The sequence below is a fragment of the Oncorhynchus keta genome, chromosome 32 (genome assembly GCF_023373465.1).
Source record: "Oncorhynchus keta strain PuntledgeMale-10-30-2019 chromosome 32, Oket_V2, whole genome shotgun sequence".
Classification (NCBI taxonomy): domain Eukaryota; kingdom Metazoa; phylum Chordata; class Actinopteri; order Salmoniformes; family Salmonidae; genus Oncorhynchus; species Oncorhynchus keta.
This window is the reverse complement of record NC_068452.1, coordinates 6440017-6463737: the sequence shown is the minus strand read 5'-3', so window position 1 is coordinate 6463737 and position 23721 is coordinate 6440017. Positions and strand designations below refer to the sequence as shown.

At 44.8% G+C, this 23721-nt stretch overlaps 1 protein-coding gene across 3 annotated transcripts in view; it reads left to right on the top strand.

Moving 5' to 3' along the window:
* Nucleotides 1-21735, top strand: part of LOC118364941 (endonuclease V-like) — a 29494-nt gene extending 7759 nt beyond the window's left edge. Inside the window, exons 3-9 of one of the 3 annotated variants that reach the window (XR_004821690.2) lie at nucleotides 5117-5251; nucleotides 6832-6871; nucleotides 7082-7194; nucleotides 12356-12424; nucleotides 12568-12696; nucleotides 20796-20916; nucleotides 21013-21117. Coding sequence is in view for 2 of the 3 variants with exons in the window: in XM_052490566.1 (XP_052346526.1) it covers nucleotides 5117-5251; nucleotides 6832-6871; nucleotides 7082-7194; nucleotides 12356-12424; nucleotides 12568-12696; nucleotides 21013-21072 (546 nt within the window). In the remaining variant the exon portion in view is untranslated. Of the gene's footprint in view, nucleotides 1-5116; nucleotides 5252-6831; nucleotides 6872-7081; nucleotides 7195-12355; nucleotides 12425-12567; nucleotides 12697-20795; nucleotides 20917-21012; nucleotides 21118-21339 lie in introns of those variants that run through there. The other 2 variants (XM_052490566.1, XM_052490567.1) reach the window with 2 other exon arrangements.
* The last annotated feature ends 1986 nt before the right edge of the window (nucleotides 21736-23721 follow it).

Genomic DNA, 23721 nt, shown 5'->3' with positions numbered 1-23721 from the left:
CTTTATCCTCAAACATTGCTCCTACCACACCTACTTTCTTGAATCTTTGAAAGTAAACTCAGCAAAAAAAGAAACGTCCCTTTTTCAGTACCCGGTCTTTCAATGATAATTTGTAAAAATCCAAATAACTTCATAGATCTTCATTGTAAAGGGTTTAAACACTGTTTCCCATGCTTGTTCAACCATAAACATTTAATGAACATGCACCTGTGGGACGGTCGTTAAGACACTAACAGTTTACAGATGGTAGGCAATTAATGTCACAATTATGAAAACGTAGGACACTAAAGAGGCCTTTCTACGGACTCTGAAAAACACCAAAAGAAAGATGCCCAGAGTCCCTGCTCATCTGCGTGAACGTGCCTTAGGCATGCTGCAAGGAGGCATGAGGGCTGCAGATGTGGCCAGGGCAATAAATTGCAATGTCTGTACTGTGAGATGCCTAAGACATTGCTAAAGGGAGACAGGACGAACAGCATGACCACATGTAAAAACACCTGCACAGGATCGGTACATCCGAACATCACACCTGCAGGACAGGTACAGGATGACAACAACAACTGCCCGAGTTACACCAGGAACACACAATCCCTCCATCAGTGCTCAGACTGTCCGCAATAGGCTGAGAGAGGCTAGACTGAGGGCTTGTAGGCCTGTTGTAAGGCAGTTCCTCACCAGACATCATCGGCAACAACGTCGCCTATGGGCACAAACCCACCTTCGCTGGACCAGACAGGACTGGCAAAAAGTGCTTCTTCACTGAGTCGCGGTTTTGTTTCACCAGGGGTGATGGTCGGATTCGCGTTCATTGCCGAAGGAATGAGCGTTACACCGAGACCTTTACACTGGAGCAGGATAGATTTGGAGGTGGAGGGTCCGTCATGGTCTGGGGCGGTGTGTCACAGCATCATCGGACTGAGCTTGATGCAGGCAATCTCAACGCTGTGCGTTACAGGGAAGACATCCTCCTCCCTCATGTGGTACCCTTCCTGCAGGCTCATCCTGACATGACCCCCTTTGTTCAGGGACACATTATTAGCCACATGTCTGTGGAACTTGTTCAGTTTATGTCTCAGTTGCTGAATCTTGTTATGTTCATACAAATATTTACACATGTTAAGTTTGCTGAAAATAAACGCAGTTGACAGTGTGAGGGCGTTTCTTTTTTGCTGAGTTTATATCAATATGAGTATTTTGTTCTCTGAATAAATTTTTAAGAAGTGTATCCTCTGTGTGTTTCTGAAGGATTGTTTGCACAAATTATATAATGGAATTTTATCAAGCCCACCCACTGTTGAGATGCTTATTAAGGTGTAGAGCAAGGATGGGCAACTGGCAGCCCGGACTGCAGCCCGCCTTTTTTAAGCCAAGGCTCAATATCAACCCCATGCCCAAAAGCCACCGTAATTCAAGAATGAACCAAAAACAACACAGACTAACTCTCTCCACATGTCATCCCTGGGGACATAAATACAGCAAATCAATAAATCTATGTATTATTTATTGCATTACCAAGTCAATTAAAATGCCTAATTTAAAAAAATAAAAAATAAAATCCATAACTCAGGAGCCTGTATAAATCTTTTGGTTGACTTGCACACTAGATTTTCTTTTTAATAAAAAAAATAAGTCGCAAAATCCCAAAGACCTTGTCATCGACTTCAGGTAGATACTGTCAGCTCCAGTGGATCCATCGCAAGGGACCAAGGTATAAGATCTCTGTTCAATGATTAACAAAAAATGGAACTTTGGAGCCAACTTTGTCAAAATGCCCAGATAGTTTTTCAGTGGCAAACTAAGATTTCTGAGAGTGAATTCATCCATTTTGCAGTCCTTCTATCCTTTTCTAAAAAAAAATGTAGAGAGGTTTATTGAACCTCATGATCAGCATAGTTGCCTGGTTTGGCTTACATGGGTAAGCCAGCTACACTGTAGCGAGAGTTGTGCAGGTCAGTGGAAAGATATTCTGGGTTAAACAAAAGGCTCTCAGAGAAATCTAGAAAGACCACACATGCAAAAGAGGGAAATAACATTTGATCAATCACATCTCCTTTTAACAACGAGTATGCAGTACAGTATTGACATCTAAACACAGACTCAGGTCTCTTACTCTCAAGAGTAAAAGACCTGAGCCGTTATGTTTTGTACCAGAATCAGTACGCCTTTAAAGGGATAGTTCTGGGAAATTACATATTTATATTTTAAAAAAGGAAAACCCGCACACTGAAAACGACAGGTGACCGAGCCTGACTTCAGTGCTTATTTATTTTTCATATTTGCAGTGACATGATCGTAAGCACTTAAGTCAAGGTCAGCCACCTGTCTTTTTTCAGAGTGCAGTACTGTATATACTCTTGTTTTTTAATGCTTGTTTCTGACAAATCCAGCACCTGGACCTAGACACACTGCTGTGCACAAGAGTTTCTCTTTCTTTGTTTATATAGTACCAGTCAAAAAGTTTGGACACACCTACTTATTCAAGGGTTTTTCTTAATTGTTTCTATTTTCTACATTGTAGAATAATAGTGAAGACATCAAAACTATGAAATAACGGGCCTCCTGGGTGGCGCAGTGGTCTAAGGCACTGCATCGTAGTGCTAGCTGTGCCACCTGAGATTCCAGGCGTCGTAGCCGGCCGCGACTGGGAGCCCCGTGGGGCGGCGCACAATTGGCCCAGCGTCGTCCGGGTAAGGCAGGATTTGGCCGGAAGGGATATCCTTGTCTCATCGCGCGGGCCAGGCGCAGTGCATGCTGACCAGGTCGCCAGGTGTACAGTGTTTCCTCTGACACATTGGTGTGGCTCGCTTCCGGGTTGGATGTGCATTGTGTCAAGAAGCAGTGCGGCTTCGTTGGATTGTGTTTCGGAGGACGCATGGCTCTCGACCTTCGCGTCTCCCGAGTCCGTATGGGAGTTGTAGCGATGGGACAAGACTGTAACTACCACCAATTGGATACCACGAAATTGGAGAGAAAAAATCTATATATTTTTTTTAAACTATGAAATAACACATACAAGTGTTAAACCAATCAAAATATATTTTAGATTTTAGTTTCTTCAAAGTATGCCTTAATGACAGCTTTGCACACTCTTGGCATTCTCTCAACCAGCTTCATGAGAAATGCTTTTCTAATAGTTTTGAAGGATTTCCCACATATGCTGAGCACGTGTTGACTGCTTTTCTTTCACTCTGCGGTCCAAATCATCCCAAACCATCTCAACTGGGTTGAGGTTGGGTGATTGTGGAGGCCTGGTCATTTGATGCAGCACTCCATCACTCTCCTTCTTGGTCAAATAGCCCTTACACAGCCTGGAGGTGTGTTTTGGGTCACTGTCTTGTTGAAAAACAAATGATAGTCCCACTAAGCGCAATGCAGATGGGATGGCTTATCGCTGCAGAATGCTGTGGTAGCCATGCTGGTTAAGTGTGCCTTGAATTCTAAATAAATCACTGACAGTGTCACCAGCAAAGCACCATCAGACCTCCTCCTGCATGCTTCACGGTGGGAGCCACACATGCAGAGATCATCAAGACAGGGTGGTTGGAACCAAAAATATCAGATTTGGATTCATCAGACCAAAGGATAGATTTCCACCGGTCTAATGTCCATTGATCTTGTTTCTTGGCCCCAGCTAGTCTCTTCTTCTTATTGGTATCCTTTAGTAGTGGTTTCAGCAATTCGACCATGAAGGCCTGATTCACGCAGTCTCCTCTGAACAGTTGATGTTGAGATGTATCTGTTACTTAAACTCTGTGAAGCATTTATTTGGTCTGCAATTTCTGAGGCTGGTGGTAACTGTAATGAACTTATCCTCTGCAGCAGAGGTAACTCTGGGTCTTCCTTTCCTGTGGCGGTCCTCATGAGAGCCAGTTTCATCATAGCGCTTGATGGTTTTTGCGACCGTATTGACTGACCTTCATGTCTTAAAGTAATGATGGAAAGTTGTTTCTCTTTGCTTATTTGAACTGTTCTTGCCATTATATGGACTTGGTCTTTTACCAAATAGTGCTATATTCTGTATACCACCATACCTTGTCACAACAGATCTGATTGTCTCAAACACATTTAAGGAAAGAAATTCCACAAATTAACTTTTTTACAAGGCACACCTGTTAATTGAAATGCATTCCAGATGTACCTGGTGGTGCTCTTGTTCTCCATGGACTTTACAGTGTCCCAGAACTTTTTGGAGTTAGAGCTACAGGATGCAAATTTCTGCTTGTAAAAGCTGGCCTTTGCTTTCCTGACTGACTGCGTGTATTGGTTCCTGACTTCCCTGAACAGTTGCATATCGCGGGGACTATTCGATGCTATTGCAGTCCACCACAGGATGTTTTTGCGCTGGTCGAGGGCAGTCAGGTCTATTTTCAAGCATAATGGTGGCTGCATCGTGTTATGTCTATGCTTGTAATTGTTAAGGACTGGGGAGTTTTTCAGGATACAAAATAAATGGAGTGGAGCCAAACACAGACACAATCCAAGAGGAAAACCTGGTTCAGTCTGCCTTCCACCAGACACTGGGAGATTAATTCATCTGTCAGCAGGACAATAACCTAAAACACATGGCCAAATCTACACTGGAGTTGCTTACCAAGGAGGCAATGATTGTTCCTGAGTGAACGAGTTACAATTTTAAACTTAAATCTGCTTGAAAATCTATGGCAAGACCTGCAAATGGTTGTCTAGCAATGATCAACAATTTAACAGAGCTTGAATCCTTTTTTAAAGAGTAATGGGCAAATGTTGCACAATCCAGGTGTGGAAAGCTCTTAGAGACTTACCCAGAAAGACTCACAGCTGTAATCGCTGCCAAAGGTGCTTCTACAAAGTCTTGGGTGTGAATACTTAAGGAAATTAGATATTTCTGTACTTCATATTAAATACATTTGCAAACATTTCTAATCACATGTTTTCAATTTGTCATTATGGGGCATTGTGTGTAAATGGGTGATAGAAAATATATATATATTTAATCTATTTTGAATTCCGGCTGTAACACCACAAAATGTGGAATGAGTTGAGGATGAATACTTTCTGAAGGCACTGTATTAGATATAACACAGGCATACGTTTATACCGGTGTTCTCTGCTGTCTGTTCCCTGTGTCCACTACCAGCTGCTGTATGAGGACAGTCAGATGGTGACCCTGACCGCCCCCTACATCTCAGGGTTCCTGGCCTTCAGGGAGACCCCCTATCTGCTGGAGGCCCTGCAGCGCCTGGAGACGACCCAGCCCAGCCTGCTACCTCAGGTCAGGGTCTGGCCACTTTGGCATTGGAGATGTTACAGTTTAACTGACTTAGTTGCTGTTATAGTCAGATAACCCTACTGTCTCAATTTAGTTGAAACTAAATGTCACTCTGACAAGTCTTAAACTGTCTGACTTCTGTTGAGACTTAAGGTTAGTACAGTTTCATTGATGTTGTCGGTTTGCTGTGTCCAACTGTTTAACTGTTCACCTCAGGGCGATACATCTCTGTGTGTTAATGCCTTTTCAGCTATCCAATACCCTCTATCTTCCTCTCCCACTATGTGTGTCCATAAGTCAGCTCTGTATCATCCATACCTTTCCACTCTCCTGTGTTAGTCACAGCCCACACAAATCACTCACTCCCACCTCAAGTCGGGTCCCTGTCCACACCCCTCCCACACAAAACACATCTGCCTAACACATGCACGTTGCCCTCGTGGATTTATCACTGACATTTACCAATGGACACTGACAGACCATTCCCTGCTGCTTTATGTACAGCTCCTCAAATTCTTTCTACATGACTTATGATTCACAGCAGAAGTATGCCTGTACAACCACCTTGGCACTGTAAGAAATCAGTGAAAGGGCTGTTGGCACAGTTCAAAACATTCAATACATCCATCCAACAAAATCTTGTAAAAACTCTTCTTTTGTTAGCCTGTAGAAAGACCTCATGCTGTATAAGTACAAGGGACAGCAGAGCTGCTTTGAGACTTGCCCATCTCTCACCCGTTGCCTTTTTCTGTACTTGCCCATCTCTCACCCGTTGCCTCTTTCTGTACTTGCCCATCTCTCACCCGTTGCCTCTTTCTGTACTTGCCCATCTCTCACCCGTTGCCTCTTTCTGTTCTTGCCCATCTCTCACCCGTTGCCTCTTTCTGTACTTGCCCATCTCTCACCCGTTGCCTCTTTCTGTACTTGCCCATCTCTCACCCGTTGCCTCTTTCTGTTCTTGCCCATCTCTCACCCGTTGCCTCTTTCTGTACTTGCCCATCTCTCACCCGTTGCCTCTTTCTGTACTTGCCCATCTCTCACCCGTTGCCTCTTTCTGTTCTTGCCCATCTCTCATCATCTCTACCCTTGTTGCCTCTTTCTGTACTTGCCCATCTCTCACCCGTTGCCTCTTTCTGTACTTGCCCATCTCTCACCCGTTGCCTCTTTCTGTTCTTGCCCATCTCTCACCCGTTGCCTCTTTCTGTTCTTGCCCATCTCTCACCCATTGCCTCTTTCTGTACTTGCCCATCTCTCACTTTCCATTGCCTCTTTCTGTGCCCATCTTGCCCATCTGCCTCATCTCTCACCAGTTGCCTCTTTCTGTTGCCTCTTTCTGTTCTTGCCCATCTCTCACCCGTTGCCTCTTTCTGTTCTTGCCCATCTCTCACCCGTTGCCTCTTTCTGTTCTTGCCCATCTCTCACCCGTTGCCTCTTTCTGTACTTGCCCATCTCTCACCCGTTGCCTCTTTCTGTACTTGCCCATCTCTCACCTGCCTCTTTCTGTACTTGCCCATCTCTCACCCGTTGCCTCTTTCTGTACTTGCCCATCTCTCACCCGTTGCCTCTTTATCTGTCCCCAACAGGTGGTCTTGGTGGATGGGAATGGTCTGTTCCACTACAGAGGTGAGTAGTGGAACAGACGATCTCGGTCTCAAATTAAGATTGATTCGAACTGAGAGCGAGACTGGATTCTCAGGCGACATACTGTCTACTAATAGCATTGACTATTTACTACTAACAGTAGCATGTTACATACTTGCATAACAATTCAGACTTCAGCTAATTGTGACAGTCATGTCCCCTACTATACATATGGGGTTGTCTTTTTTCCAGAGTTTGGCCTGGCGTGTCACCTGGGAGTTCTGTCAGGGCTTCCCTGTATAGGTGTGGCCAAGAACCTCCTGCAGGTGCAGGGTGTGGAGAAGAACGAGAAACACCAGTCACAGGTGAGAGCTCTACCGCTCACATTTCACACTGGTAGAGACCAAAATGATGAACAGATAAACACATTTTTGAGGGGGGGAGATTGCATTGAATCAAACACATTTTTGAGGGGGGGAGATTGCATTGAATCAAATGACTCATTTCCAATGATTTAATGCCTGTAAGGGCGGAGTGTCGCTAGTTATAATTTGTTATTTTGTTTTTACAATAACAACTGGTTAACACATTCTGATGGATAGCACTCAAATGAGATCTCAACTGACTTTGGACTACTAAACTGTAGCCTACCTACAGTAGGTCTGCATTTGAGAAAATGTCTGACCTCCAATATCAAGCTTTTGTCAAGCTTTTCCTCTCCTCTTCTGTTGTTGACAGACTTCACATACCATCCTCGGTGGTGTGGTCCCTTTTCTTGTGACTGTATCAAACAACATTTTTGATACATTGATACAAAATAATTACAGGCCTACCTACAGTTTTATAGTGTTAATTTAATATTCATGAATCATTCATGTGGGCTCTTGTCTACCTTTGTGCTCTATTTGTCACACTTAGTCATACTGTAGCTGTGTTGAAATTGGAGTACAGAGAGCACAATGCATTATTCATCATTCTATTGTGATAAATGTTTTAAGGTAGTGTGTTTTCTTGCCTGGATCTATTGTAATATTTTATTGTGGGATGTTTCTCTCCCCAGTGTATCTGTGGCCTGAACTGTATTATACAAGTCGAGCAAAAACAAAAACCTGTTGGTGAAAACCGTAAACCAGCTCTTATTGAAGAGAATACTGGTGGGAGGAGTCTCTGGTAAAATACAGTATATAAACTCATCAAAAAAAGAAACATCCTCTCACTGTCAACTGCGTTTATTTTCAGCAAACTTAACGTGTGAATATTTGTGTGAACATAGCAAGATTCAACAACTGAGACATAAACTGAACAAGTTCCACAGACACGTGACTAACAGAAATTGAAAAATGTGTTCCTGAACAAAGGGGGGGATCAAAATAAAAAGGAACAGTCAGTATCTGGTGTGGCCACCAGCTGCATTAAGTATTGCAGTGCATCTCCTCTTCATGGACTGCACCAGATTTGACAGTTCTTGCTGTGAGATGTTACCCCACTCTTCCACCAAGGCACCTGCAAGTTCCCGGACATTCCTGGGGGGAATGGCCCTAGCCCTCACCCTCCGATCCAAGAGGTCCCAGACGTGCTCAATGGGATTAAGTCTTCGCTGGCCATGGCAGAACACTGACATTCCTGTCTTGCAGGAAATCACTCACAGAACGAGCAGTATGGCTGGTGGCATTGTCACATTGTCACGCATGTCAGGATGAGCCTGCAGGAAGGGTACCACATGAGGGAGGAGGGTGTCTTCCCTGTAACGCACAGCGTTGAGATTGGCTGCAATGACATCAAGCTCAGTTTGATGATGCTGTGACACACCACCCCAGACCATGACGGACCCTCCACCTCCAAATCGATCCCACTCCAGTGTACAGGCCTCTGTGTAACGCTCATTCCTTTGACAATAAACGCTAATCCGACCATCACCCCTAGTGAGACAAAACCTTGACTTATCAGTGAAGAGCACTTTTTGCCAGTCCTGTCTGGTCCAGCTATGGTGGGTTTGTGCCCATAGGCGACGTTGTTGCCGGTGATGTCTGGTGAGGACCTGCCTTACAACAGGCCTACAAGCCCTCAGTCCAGCCTCTCTCAGCCTATTGCGGACAGTCTGAGCACTGATGGAGGGATTGTGTGTTCCTGGTGTAACTCGGGCAGTTATTGTTGCCATCCTGTACCTGTCCCGCAGGTGTGATGTTCGGATGTCTGCCACTGCGAGGACGATCAGCTGTCCGTCCCGTCTCCCTGTAGCACTGTCGTAGGCGTCTCACAGTACAGACATTGCAATGTATTGCCCTGGCCACATCTGCAGTCCTCATGCCTCCTTGCAGCATGCCTAAGGCACATTCACGCAGATGAGCAGGGACCCTGGGCATCTTTCTTTTGGTGTTTTTCAGAGTCAGTAGAAAGGTTTCTTTAGTGTCCTAAGTTTTCATTACTGTGACCTTAATTGCCTACCGTCTGTTAGCTGTTAGTGTTTTAACGACCGTTCCACAAGTGCATGTCCATTAAATGTTTATGGTTGAACAAGCATGGGAAACAGTGTTTAAACCCTTTACAATGAAGATCTATTAAGTTATTTGGATTTTTAGGAATCATCTTTGAAAGACGGGGTCCTGAAAAAGCAACTTTTGCTGAGTTTATATATATTTTTTAAAGCAATTTGTTTCGTTGCGGAAAATTCCAATCCAAAATTATAAATAATTTCATTTTTAAGGAAATTAATTGCATGCTTCAGGCTTGCATCAGAGCAGTGATATAGTGGGATGGTTTGGTGTCTGTAATGACTGATGGAGAGGTGATAGTAATGAGAGAGGTAAGGGATTCACTCTCTTCTGATTTTGAAAGACAGACAGACAGACAGACATGACTAATGTGACCACAATGCTAACAGATTTGCATCTTAAAAGGCCATGGTAGTTTAGCTAGTACCCTGAACACACGCCACCAAAAATCAACTGCCAAACGGCTCCACAACCTAAAAACTCAATTACCATCCAATAACCGCAGCTCAAACCGAGCCCACGACGCACATCTATGTTAGCGTAGCGCACTAATCTTACACAACAATTTGTGAAAAACAGTTGATGTCCCTCAGCTCTGCTTTAGCTCTAACGGCTGTCATGTTTAGACTCAGATTAAGTTTCCACTGTTTATGACCAGAGAAACCGGTAGCGACTCCCAAGTTAATTAGATCTCTCTCGGGCGACACGTAGCGTCTCACAGACGATAGCGATAGCATAAGCCTCACTAACCGAACTACTGTAGCCACGGTGTGGATTGCATTGGCTTTCGGAGCAAACTGATACAGTATCTGTCAGTTAGCTACTGTTAGCCAAAGTGTTGGCTCTTAGCTAGTCTTTCATTAAGGTATCAGGTAGCTTTTAGCAGTTCAGATACATTTCCCTCTGGCTTTTCGCTAGCGACGCTCCAGTTATTTTAAATGAAACATTAGAACACCTCTTATCTTGACTTTGGTAGTGGCGTCAGGCTCTGTTTTCAAATGATGACTCACTGCGGATTGTAGAATGATAGATGTGACCTCTCTGACTTCAATATACAAGCGTAGCGTTAAACTGCCATGTGTGTAGTTGTTTTTGCTCATTAATCACATCGATGCAACATGAGTCATATTTGTTCCTCCAACTGCTCTCACCCGAAATTAGATTAGGGGAATCTGTGTTCATACGTCCAGAGTGAAGGGAGACGTCAAAGATACGCAAGGACAACCAATGTGTCGCTGGGGGTTTCGTTTTGTTCGAGGGTTTCGTAACATTGCGCTGACGCCCAATTCAAATCCCAGTAAATTGTCAATTTAAACATCGCAATACAATTTACGTGAATTGTTCATGGGATTTAAACATGAAGGCGTTTTTAGAAGTTCCTGTGATCATGGAGCCTCTGTTGTCACGGTGACATCACATTTCGGTGTTCCTGTTACCCCCTGCGTCTTATTATGGGCTAAAGGTTTGTATGGCCATGCCACAGGTCTTCTCCCGTTGTGTGTGCATGTGTACATATGTGTGTGTTATGCGTCACTGCAACAGTGGTTCTATTGTGTGCATTGCCAGGGAGTGACTCACTGAGGCCTGTTGAATGAGATGAGCTCGATGGATGGGGGCAAAATTCCATTCACATGGCAGCTGCTGCCCCTGCCTGCTGCTCTGTGGATGAAATTCCTGTCTCTGTCTCTCTTTTTCACTTCTCTTTCTATGGCTCCACTCTATTTCCCAGGTCTCTCTCTCGCTCCTTTCACTCCTTCTCTCTCTCCTCTCTGCAACTGCCGTCTCTCAATATCCCATCATCATTTTTCCCTCTTCCAGTTCTCTCCCAGACCCCTTCACGCACTCTTTCTCCCCCTCTCTCCTCCTCTTCCTCTCTGGCACTGAGTCAAACCACTGTGATATTGATGGTTTGCCTGTCGCATGTCCTACTGCCCAGGGTGGCTGACTCAGACAGACACACTGCTCTCCCAGATACCACCAGATGGGCCCTACCTGGCCCCTCACCTGGCGTATCCTCCTGTCCTGTATTATAATTAGTTATAGTGAAATGGATAAGACATCAAAGCTTTCGTTAGTTTAAAGCCAAGTCCTCATCTCCAATGAGACACCTGTTACAGCATCAGACTTGGCATCGGGGATGAGGATGGTTCATTTTGATCTGAATGTATCTCAAGCTGATTGCAGGATCTGAGAGCCTCTCTCAAATAAACACTGCATCATCCAATATGTGAAATATCAGATTTTTTACTTTCAAGTTTAAGGTCGAGTGAAGACGGGATTGTGTGGTTTTTCACGTACCGATGACCATCCTATGCACTTCAAATTAGATTTACACTACATGACCAAAAGTATGTGGACATCTGCTTGTCAAATATCTCATTCCAAAATCAAGGGCATTAATATGGAGTTGGTCCCCCTGTGCTGCTATAACAGCCTCTATAACTATAACACGCTTCAGCGTGTAAAGGTGTGTGAGCTTGTGTGGCCTACCACTTCGCGGCTGAGCCGTTGTTGCTCCTAGACGTGTCCACTTGAAAATAACAGCCCTTTCAGTTGACCGGGGCAGCTCTAGCAGGGCAGAAATATGACTAACTGACTTTTTTTTATGACAGTGCCATGTTAAAAGTCAGTGAACTCTTCAGTAATGCCATTCTACCATGTGGAGGTTGCACGGCCGTGTGCTCGATTTTATACACCTGTCAGCAACGGGTGTGGCTGAAATAGGCAAATTCACTAATATGAAGGGGTGTCTACATACTTTTGTAAATATAATACATTACCAGGGAGGAAACAGGACAGCTACTAGCATGTTGCCTTGTGAGAAAGACAGGAACATGGCTGTGAAGAACATGTCAGGGTCTCATCCTTCCCTCGAAGAAAAGAGAGACGAGGAGATGGAAGAGAGAAATACTTTGATATTGCAAGAAAAATAAACACGCGCACAGACAGAGAGAAAGTCAGACTCGGACGGACAGACGAACAGACTGACAGTAGTAGTGTGCATAAATGATGGTCTGACTCCACTCCTCCTCAGATTGCCTCATTGCAGAAGGGAGGAGAGAGCTTCCCTCTGACTAGCGACTCAGGAAAAGTGCTGGGGAAGGTAAGACTCACGCGCACGTTCACTGCATCGCACACAAACGCGTAATCAGTAGTTCTAAACATACAGTCTCTCCTCTCCTCTGTCTGTCTCTCTGTTTCTCCTCTCTCTCTCTCTCCATCCCTTTTCGTCCTCTTTCTTTCTAGGCCCTGCGTAGTTCTGACAGCAGTACCAAACCAGTGTATGTTTCAGTGGGCCACAAGATCAGCCTGGACACGGCCCTGCGCCTCACACACTCATGCTGCCGCTACCGTGTTCCAGAGCCTATCAGACAGGTACACACACACACACACACACACACACACACACACACACACACACACACACACACAGTCAAACATATTCCCACACGCATACGAAAAGAGCCATTCAGTCACCAGATTAGAAGTCAGTCTGATCAATGAAAGCCAACTGAGAACAACCCTGTCAAATGGCTGGGAGGAACAGAGCAAATCAAAATGGCTTGCTGGACACGGGACACCATGTCAAGTTAACCTGTCTGCTAATGCTTCTCTCAGAGAGGGATAGAGGCCGCACTTTCCACAAATCCTGTTGTAGCATGGGCAGCGCCATTAAAACGCCAAAAAGAGGGTGGGCAGGCTGTCTTTCTAACTTGATGCTCATCTCCACCTGCAGTCTGTTAGTGTTATTCTGCATTCCTGCCACTAGACTGTGCTGTTCCCTTAGAGATATGTGTGGTAGCATAACTCATCTGCATTACACACTGGGTTGCTGTCAAAACCAGCCCTGCACTGCACCCAGTGCTCTCACACACACACATGCACAGAAACACGCTCGCTCGCTCACTCACTCACTCACTTTCTCTCTCGCTTTCTCATTCTCTCTTTCTCACTCTCTACCCCCTCTCTGTCTCTGTGTCTTTTTCTCCACTGCAGTCAACACACACACACACACACACACACACACACACACACACACACACACACACACACACACACACACACACACACACACCTCTATTCTCAGTATATTGCCAGGAGAGCTGCAGCAGTAGTGTAGTCTTGGCTAACTCATCTCCTCCTGTGTGTGTGTTCATTTCATCAGTGAGTGTGCTAATGTGTTTAGTGGGTGCTGGGGGTTCGTCCAATAACATTGGACCTGGACATCGCTGAGAGCAAGCGGACTGGCAGAGAGATCATCTCTCTCTCTCCCTCTCTTCCACTCTCTCCCTCATCTTTCATTCCCCACTTTATTTGGTTCACCTCACTTATCTGTCTTTGCCTATCTCTTTCTCTCTCTCTCTACACCTCTCTCTCTCTACACCTCACTCTCTCTACACCTCACTCTCTCTCCAGACGGTCGTCAACGTTGACCCTTGACAAGCCATATTGCTGCCAGCCAGCACTCAACCACGTACACACACACAAACACACACTGATGATAGCACAGAGCCAGCAGCGACAGGTTGCCAAGTTTTCTCGTGCTGTGGAAACAACAATATGCTCCTGCTCCTCAGCGTTTAATTGCGGTTTGCTGTTGGGACGCAAACACAGGAACAGGTGGCGGAGGTTTGCCAAATAAGGGCACAGGCATCGTTTATGCATTCAGGAAGAGGGACAAATTGGAGCGTGTACGTTAATGAGGTGTTTTAGGGCATCGGAAGTAGGGATTTGGGTTGACAGGTTGGGTTAAGAACCTGGGTATGTAGACAGTTCATGTGAGATGGGTTGGGGATCATACTGTAGCAAAATCATTTGAACTAGGTTGCAGTGGGCACCTGTTCAGAATGTAAACTTAAACCCCTAGCCTCTTTTTCCATCCCTCTTCTCCTATCTTTTCCTGTCCTTTCCACTTTCTTTCATCTTCTCCCCTCTTTTCATTCCTCTCCTCTATTCTCCTGCCTTCCTCTCTTTCCTCTCCTCCTCCCCTCCTCACTGTACCTGTTCAACCCGAGAGAAAGAAAATCCCTCAGTCTGTCTGATCTCTACAGTTAAAAGAGCGAGAGCTTGAGATGAAAGAGAAAGACGACGTCGCGGTTGGAGTCTGCAGTGAGGAGTTGATGGTGCAGAGGGCTGAAGGCAGAGTCAAGGCACTGCAGCAGAGTCTGTATGCACAGTGCGTTGAGTGAGGAGGAACGAGCGCTTTTACACTAACGTGATGAGGCTCTCCATCTCACCCACTCACGCTCATGTACACTTTTAAACTCGCATAGACTCCCTCTACAAATACACTCATTCATATCAGTATGATATCATTATGCGCAGTCACTTGCTCATACACTCAGTCACTCACACATATTCTTCTCAGTCGCTGAGGAAGCCTGAGACAGCGTAGCCCATTGAGGACATTCAACCTTTTCCATGAGTAAACACTCTTAGAGCCCTGAGAGGAAGATTGACAATTGTGAGTCAATGACACACACACACACACACACTCCCCTCTTCCTAGCCTTTCTTAATGAGGCCACAAACAAAGCTAATGGACAGTAGGAGTCATTTTACCTAATGATGAGGGAGGCCAGGCAGGCCTCCGCTCCATTCACACACTCCCAGTGGACCCTGTGTGTGTGTGTCGGCCTTGTGTGTGTATCTACGTCCACGTCCGCTTGGCTGGTAATGATCTCCGGACAGCAGAAATCCATACTGACAGGAAGACGTGATGTTGTTCATGGACAACAAGGAAGCAATGCTAGAGCCATAACACCAGTCTACTCTACTACTTTGGTCTTTTTCCTTTAGGGAGGAAGGACTAGGAGGGCTCACCAGTGAAGTTGATTACTGCAGCTCATGAACAGCACCAGTCTTGTGGTACTGACCATTGCCAATCAGTTAGGGCTAGTAGTAGTAATCAATTCAATTTGGTAAAGCTTTATTGTACCCAAAGGGGTGAATTGTTTCCAAACACCTGAAGGTACCACGTTCATCTGTACAAACAATAGTACGCAAGTATAACACTATGGGACACTATGCAAATCAATCCCAGAACAACAGCAAAGGACCTTTTGAAGATGCTGGAGGAAACAGGTACAAAAGTATCTATATCCACAGTAAAACGAGTCCTATATCGACATAACCTGAAAGGTCGCTCAGCAAGGAAGAAGCCACTGTTCCAAAACCACCATTAAAAAAAAGCCAGACTACAGTTTGCAACTGCACATGGGGACAAAGATCATACTTTTTGGAGAAATGTTCTCTGGTCTGATGAAACAAAAATAGAACTGTTTGGTCGTAATAACCATTGTTATGTTTGGAGGAAAAGGGGGGGGGACTTGCAAGCCGAAGAACACCCTCCCAGCCGTGAAGCACAGGGGTGGCAGCATCATGTTGTGGGGGGGCTTTGCTGCAGGAGGAACTAGTGCACTTCACAAAATAGAGGACAGGAGAGGTAGGAGAATTATGTGGATATATTGAAACAACATCTCAAGACATCAGTCAGGAAGTTAAAGCTTGGTCGCAAATCGGTATTCCAAATGGACAATGACCCCAATTATAATTCCAAAGTTCTGGCAAAATTGCTTAAGGACAACAAAGTCAATGTATTGGAGTGGCCATCACAAATCCCTGACCTCAATCCTATAGAAAATTTGTGGGCAGAACTGAAAAAGCGTGTACGAGCAAGGAGGCCTACAAACCTGACTCAGCTCTGTCAGGAGGGATGGGCCAAAATTCACACAACTTATTGTGGGAAGCTTGTAGAAGGCTACCTGATACATTTGACCCAAGCTAAGCAATGTAAAGGCAATGCTACCAAATAATAATTGAGTGTATGTAAACTTCTGAACCACTGGGAATGTGATGAAAGAAATAAAAGCTGAAATAAATCACCCTCTCTGCTATTATTCTGACATTTCACATTTTCAAAATAAAGTGGTGATCCTAACTGTCCTAAAACGAGGCATTTTTACTAGGATTAAATGTCAGGAATTGTGAAAAACTGAATTTAAATGTATTTGGCTACGGTGTATGTAAACTTCCGACTTCAACTGTATATCTGCTCTGCTCATCACACCTGCCCTGTAACATTGTGTTTCCCGCAGCCCTGAGAGCCCTGAGCAAAGATACTCATCCATTCCTCTGCTCTGCATCTGAATCAACAGGAAATGCTAAAGCACTGCTGCTCCCCAGCTGGTTGCCGTAACAAATGGATTTTCAATGTGAGCGATTGTTGGAGGTAGCGTTAGCGGTGGGCCGTGGTGGGTCTTTGTAGACAGAGGTAGGGATGCTGATGGTAGTTTTGTGTGCCGGTGTCCCCGCTGAGACTCTGGCTTCTGTGTTTGTTTAAAGGAAAGGCTTTAATCTGTGTTGTGTGTTTTGTGGGCGTCGCTCTATTCCTGCCGCAGCAGCTACACACACAGACTGCTTACAGAAACTCATGCCTATTGTGTATCTCTCACTCCCTTTGTTAATGTTTGTGTGTGTGTGTGTGGGGGGGGTGCATGTCTGTCACATTTCTCAGCATCTGTCTGTCTCTCTCCATTTCTCTTTCTCTCCCCCCTCCAATCTCTCGCTGTCCTTTCCTCACTCTCTCCCACCCCCCATCTCTCCCCTATCCCCTCCTTTGAATAATTCAACCCCACAGAGCTTTGTGTTTCTGTCTGTTGACACATTAACAACACAGACCCACCCAAAACAAACCCAAACACATTCAGGCTACTGCAGGCCTGGATTCAAACCCATATACATTGTTTACTGGAGACCTGAGTTCAAACCCAAACACATGCAGTACTGCAGACATGGGTTCGAACCCAAATACATTCAGTCTACTGGAGACCTGGGTTCAATCCCAAACACATTCAATCTATTGCAAACCTGTGTTCAAACCCAAATACATTCAGTTTACTGGAGACCTGGGTTCAAACCCAAACACATGCAGTACTGCAGACATGGGTTCGAACCCAAATACATTCAGTCTACTGGAGACCTGGGTTCAATCCCAAACACATTCAATCTATTGCAAACCTGTGTTCAAACCCAAATACATTCAGTCTACTGGAGACCTGGGTTCAATCCCAAACACATTCAATCTATTGCAAACCTGTGTTCAAACCCAAATACATTCAGTCTACTGGAGACCTGGCTTCAAACCCAAACTCATTCAATCTATTGCAAACCTGTGTTCAAACCCAAATACATTCAGTCTAAATACGGAACGGTTCGGTATTTTATCTAACGGGTGGCATCCCTAAGTCTAAATATTCTTGTTACATCGCACAACCTTCAATGTTATGTCATAATTTTGTAAAATTCTGGGAAATTAGTTCGCAATGAGCCAGGCTGCCCAAACTGTTGCATATACCCTGACTCTGTGTTCAATGAACTCAAGAGAAGTGACACAATTTCACCTGGTTATTATTGCCTGCTAACCTTGATTTCTTTTAGCTAAATATGCAGGTTTAAAAATATATACTTCTGTGTATTGATTTAAAAAAAGGCATTGGTGTTTATGGTTAGGTACAGTCGTCCAACGATTGTGCTTTTTTCGCAAATGCGCTTTTGTTAAATCATCCACCAGTGTTGCATCGATTATATTCAACACAGGACACGCTAGATAAACTAGTAATATCATCAACCATGTGTAGTTATAACTAGTGATTTATGATCGATTGATTGTTTTTTATAAGATAAGTTTAATGCTAGCTAGCAACTTACCTTGGCTTACTGCATTCGCGTAACAGGCAGTCTCCTTGTGGAGTGCAACGAGAGAGAGGCAGGTCATTATACCGTTGAACTAGTTAACTAAGGTTGCAAGATTGAATCCCCTGAGCTGACAAGGTGAAAATCTGTCGTTCTGCCCCTGAACAGGCAGTTAACCCACCGTTCCTAGGCCGTCATTGAAAATAAGAACGTGTTCTTAACTGACTTGCCTGGTTAAATAAAGGTATAAAAAGAAGCAGAGAAATTGGCAAATTCGGCGCCCAAAAATACAGATTTCCGATTGTTATGAAAACTTGAAATCGGCCCTAATTAATCGGCCAAACCCAAACACATGCAGACCTGGATTCAAATCCAAACACATTCAGTCTACTGCAGACCTGGGTTCAAACACTATTTGAAATCTATCAAATACTTTGAGCGTTTGTTTGAAGCCTGCCTGGAGTGTCAGATGGGCGGGAATTATTTTCTTGGACTATTCTATTGGTCCATTGAGCCAGGCAAGCTCAATCAAGCCCAGTTTTGAAATGATTTCAAATAGTATTTGAACCCAGGTCTTGTATCCAGTACATTTGATCTCCTCTCCTCTATGGAAACAAATGACAACACACAATGCAGGAGAGAGGCTAGACACTAACTATGAGAAATTACACCAGCAGAATCATCACACTAACTTCTGTCCTCTTCCTGCTGTGTTATCATGGATGGGGATTGAGTGCGACAAATGCATCTCACTTAAGGTGGTTAGTGTGCTTAGTGCATGCCATGTGTTCTACTGTAGCGGGTGATCAGGGTATATGGTAAGATTTCTTGACAAAGGCTCGGAGATGTGACTCAAAATGTTGACTATTTACTTGGGTGCATCATGCCCAAGTGCACCGTGTGTCCAGCTACTGTCTTACAAAGATTTGAACTAGCCTACACTCCGCACAACTTGCATTTTATCTCTGAGCAAATATCACCAGTTATTAATATTTTGTTATATGTGTGAAATATTGCAGAAATAGTTCATATTAATAATATTGCAGAAAAATAATTTCACTCTGCAAGTATGCTTTCTTCCCGTCGTTGGAGGTGATACTACTGCAACATTAAACGGTGCTGCTCGTTGAAGCCCTCAGGTTTTCTAAATGTTAATCTATTTCTGTTTGACATTTTCAGCTTGAACCAGAAACGCAGTCCAGCTGGAGGAGTAAAGAGAGGGAGAGGGTTGTAGGGAGAGAGATGAAGAGAGGGATAGTGTAGCCAGACAAACTGCTGTAGGGCTGCAGGGGGAGAGAAAAAGCCGTGCCTCAGGCCAGTGGAACGAGGCCAGGGCACAGAGTTAGAGAAAGAGAGTGAGTGTGTGCGTGCCGCGTGTGTGTGCGTGTCGCATGTGCATGTGTGTGCGTAAACATGTTTGCATGCATGTGAGTGCGTGAAGGCATGCGTATGTACATGTTTGTGTGAAATGGCGCCAATGCCCCCTGCCAAGTGCCACAGCTATGCTGTGACGGCTCAGTTGTCCACCTGTGCACCCACACCCTACCAGTCCTGTTCCCAGTGAAAGAGCTCCATGGGTGACAACGGGAGACTGGTGGACAAAGCTTCAATCAGACCCCTTCATTTCGGTTGGCACTACCTTTTCTACCCTCTACCTCTCCTTCTGTCAACCACACGCCAATGCATCACCCACATCTCTCTCTCTCTCTCTCTCTCTTTCTCTCTCTCTCTTCTTTTCTTTTGCTCCCTCCTTTCTCTCCCACTCCCATCCAAAGCAATGACAAATCAGCCGAGTGTTGTCTCTTGTGCTTCGTTGAGTGCTATGGGAAGTTGTGATAATGAGTAAGTTGGAACCCACCTGTTATTTCTGCTTGCTCCGCGCCACGCCGACAGCTACTGGAGCAGACTCATGTATCTAAGTTTAACACGGGTCTTTTATGGTGTTTTTGTGATGTGAAGTTTTTAAGGGTATTTTAAGATCTGCTGGAGTGCGTGTTCTCCGAGGTTGTGAAGTGTTTTGTGTGTGTGCGCACATTGTCTGTCTATGTGCCAGCGTGTGTTTACACATGTTTTCATACGGGTGCTGGGTAATTCAGGGACTTCAGCTGCAAATGGAGTGACTCACGTCCTTGCTGATTGATAGACAGAGAAGTAAAATCCCCAGTGGAATTCACACTGACTGTTCTCATTAAAGTAACTGACACTAGGGCTTTACCAAGGCCACACAGTCATTACCAAACACATTCTAAACCCCCTTTCATTCTAAATCCTCATATCTACCTTATACCATCCATGACTTACAGCTAAGGCACAAACACACACAAACGCACACATACGCATAGAAACACATATACATACACACACACACACACGCATAGAAACACATATACACACACGCATAGAAACACATACACACACACACATACGCATAGAAACACATACATACACACACACATACGCATAGAAACACATACATACACACACACACGTATAGAAAGACATACGCATAGAAACACATACGCATAGAAACACACACATACGCATAGAAACACACACACACACACATACACTTACAGCACAACCACACACGCACAAACAAATCTCATACACACACAATTCACAACTCTTACTGAGTCACGTAGCAAGAACATAGGCAGGTTGGAAATCAAATAAACAGTTCTAGATTAGTTTTAAACAATTTGATGGATGAATGGTTGGCATTGTCATGTCGAGATGAAGCAAGTCTTTGTGATGGGTTCTTGTTGTTTTTTTTGTTTCAGGCTGCTTTTATCCAATCCTATGCGGGGGAGGACAGGGGATCCTAAGTTGAGAAGTGTAGTGTCATAACTCAAACATTCACGGAGATCTTGCATTGTCAGTGAGATATTGCAGAATACATAGGTGTGCAGTTTTATGACCGTGGGAAGACAAGAGGCCTAATTGGTGGTGTTGACGGCAGCAGAAGTTAACCCCTCTGCTATCTTTTTGGGTTTGCAGGCGGACATGCGCTCCAGAGAGTACCTCCGTGTCCACTTCCCAACTGCTGCAGACACCTGAGCATAGAGGAGATTGGTAGGTGTTTCAGCAGACAGACACACAGAGGTAAAGCACTCATTGCAGGCATTTGCTGTGGCTTACAAATACTAACACTTGTGCTGTCCCCACTACTGTGGAGGGAGATAAAGCACTGTCCCATTTCAAACAGATATATTGCTGGTATTGATGTGACTCTCTCTCCGCTCTCTCTTCCTCTCTCTCTCTCTCTCTCTCTCTCTCTCCTGTCTTTCTCTCTCTGTCTCTCTCTGCACTCTGGATCTGTGCCAGGCTGCCAGCCCAGTACTGAGCCCTTAATGTCCTTACAGAGGGTATTCCACTTACTAGTGTGATCCCAGGACAGCCTCTCTGCAGGGGGAGGTGTGGGAGGTGAGTCAGTGGAACCACCCACCTGGGGTTGAGCAACGAAGGAGGGAGGAATGAAGGTCGGGAAGAAAAAGGGGTGTGAGGCAGTGGCTGTTTGTGCCGTTCAAGATTAGGGAGAGGATGTTGGTGCACAGGTTGGAGAGACAAATTTGAGTAATTAATGCGGCAGACAGTGACTAATTTAATACCACCGTGCACACTCTTGCCTGCATCTACCTGATAAGGGGTGTAATCATTAGTCCAAACAGTTTGCAACTTAAACAATAGTTTCTTTTGGACAAATGTAGGTAGGTCCCTCCCCACTTCATTCCATTTGCGTTCGTTTAAGAAATATTTTGCAACAGAATCGGCGGAATAAATACACCCTGATCACCCCCACACACACTTGACTTTCATAGCAGCCACATACAGCATCATCACTTTGCTCATTGTATAATTCCTTCTCACATCTACTGTACACGCTCTCCTTCTCTCACCTTTTCCCTTCGCTTGTTGACTTCAGTGCACAACACAACAGCTGTTTGTGACCAGGCGCTAAAAAACCTCTTCAAGCCAAACCTTCATACCGCTAACCAATAGACAGCCTACATCATTGTCACCATATTAACGTTATAGTTAACAAACTAGACCTAACGTGTTAATCAACTCACAATCCAATCCATGTGTACAATCATGTTGTACAGTGTGACCATGTGGTGCAAGGACAACAACCTCTCCCTCAACGTGATCAAGACAAAGGAGATGTGGACTACAGGAAAAAGAGGACAGAGCACGCCCCCATTCTCATCAACGGGGCTGTAGTGGAGCAGGAGAGCTGAGAGCTTTCAAGTTCCTTGGCGTCCACATCAACAACAAACTAACATGGTGCAAGCACACCAAGACAGTCGTGAAGAGGGCACGACAAAGTCTATTCCCCTCAGGAGACTGAAAAGATTTGGTATGGGTCCTCAGATCCTCAATAGATTTTACAGCTGTACCATAGAGAGCATCCTGACGGGTTGCATCACTGCCTGGTATTGCAACTGCTCGGCCTCCAACCGCAATGCACTACAGAGGGTAGTGCGTACGGCCCAGTACATCACCAGGGCCAAGCTTCCTGCCATCCAGAACCTCTATACCAGGCGGTGTCAGAGGAAGGCCCTAAAAATCGTAAAAGACTCCAGCCACCCTAGTCATAGACTGTTTTCTCTGCTACCGCACGGCAAGCGGTACCGGAGCGCCCTTGTCTAGGTCCAAGAGGCTTCTTAACAGCTTCTACCCCCAAGCCATAGGACTCCTGAAGAGCTAATCAAATGGCTACCCAGACTATTTGTAAGGCACATACGACAAATACAATTTGATTTGATGTACAGCAAGTGGTTTAGCAGTTACACCGGTGAACCCCGGTGGCAATAAATAATCAAAACCGAAAGCTTACCTTGACTTTGGAAGAGTTGCATTGTTGGATAGCCTTAGCCAAAAAGCTAACATAAATAGCATTCCACTGTTTGAGTCAGGATGTTGACTAGGCTAAATTAGCTAAGTAAAAGGTAAACTAAGAAGAACTATTGTCTTTCTCTCTCTTTGAGTCAACTACTCACCCCATTTTATGCACTGCAGTAGTTTATGCTTTCAGTACTAGATTCATTCTCTGATCCTTTGATTGGATGGAGAAGATATTAGTTAGTACTGCAAGAGCTCTGATGGGTTGGAGGACATCCTCCAGAAGTTGTCATTATTACTGTGCAAGTCTATGGAATGGGTTGAGAACCATGAGCCTCCTAGGTTTTGTATTGAAGTCAGGGTACCCAGCGGAGGATGGAAACTATCTGTCCTCTGACTATGGTTCTAACATACAGAGTGCTGTTGAGGCTACTGTAGACCTTCATTGCATAACAGTATATTTTAATCAGTTATTTGGTGATGTGAATATGTTTAGTATAGTTTTATCTAAAACTTTTTTTTTTAAGTATGAAATTCACTGAGGAGGATGATCCTCCTCCTCAGTGAGGAGCCACTGGTGTGTGGTGAGAGCTCCTCGGATGGAGCGAGGGAGGGAGAGGGGGAAAAATAAGGACAGAAGGCTAAGGCAGCCTTAGATCCAGAGATCATCCTCTCAAACAACAGTCAGTGCCCCATCATCCCCTCCTTTTAGTGAGTCATCAAAGCTCCAGCGCTTCAAGAGTCATATGAGGATGCAAAGGATGTTCGCATACCCAGTTACATTACAGTACGTACGTGCGTGAGCACACACATACAGATGCACATAGAGATGTGCACATCGAGAGGACATTTGCACACTCTTGC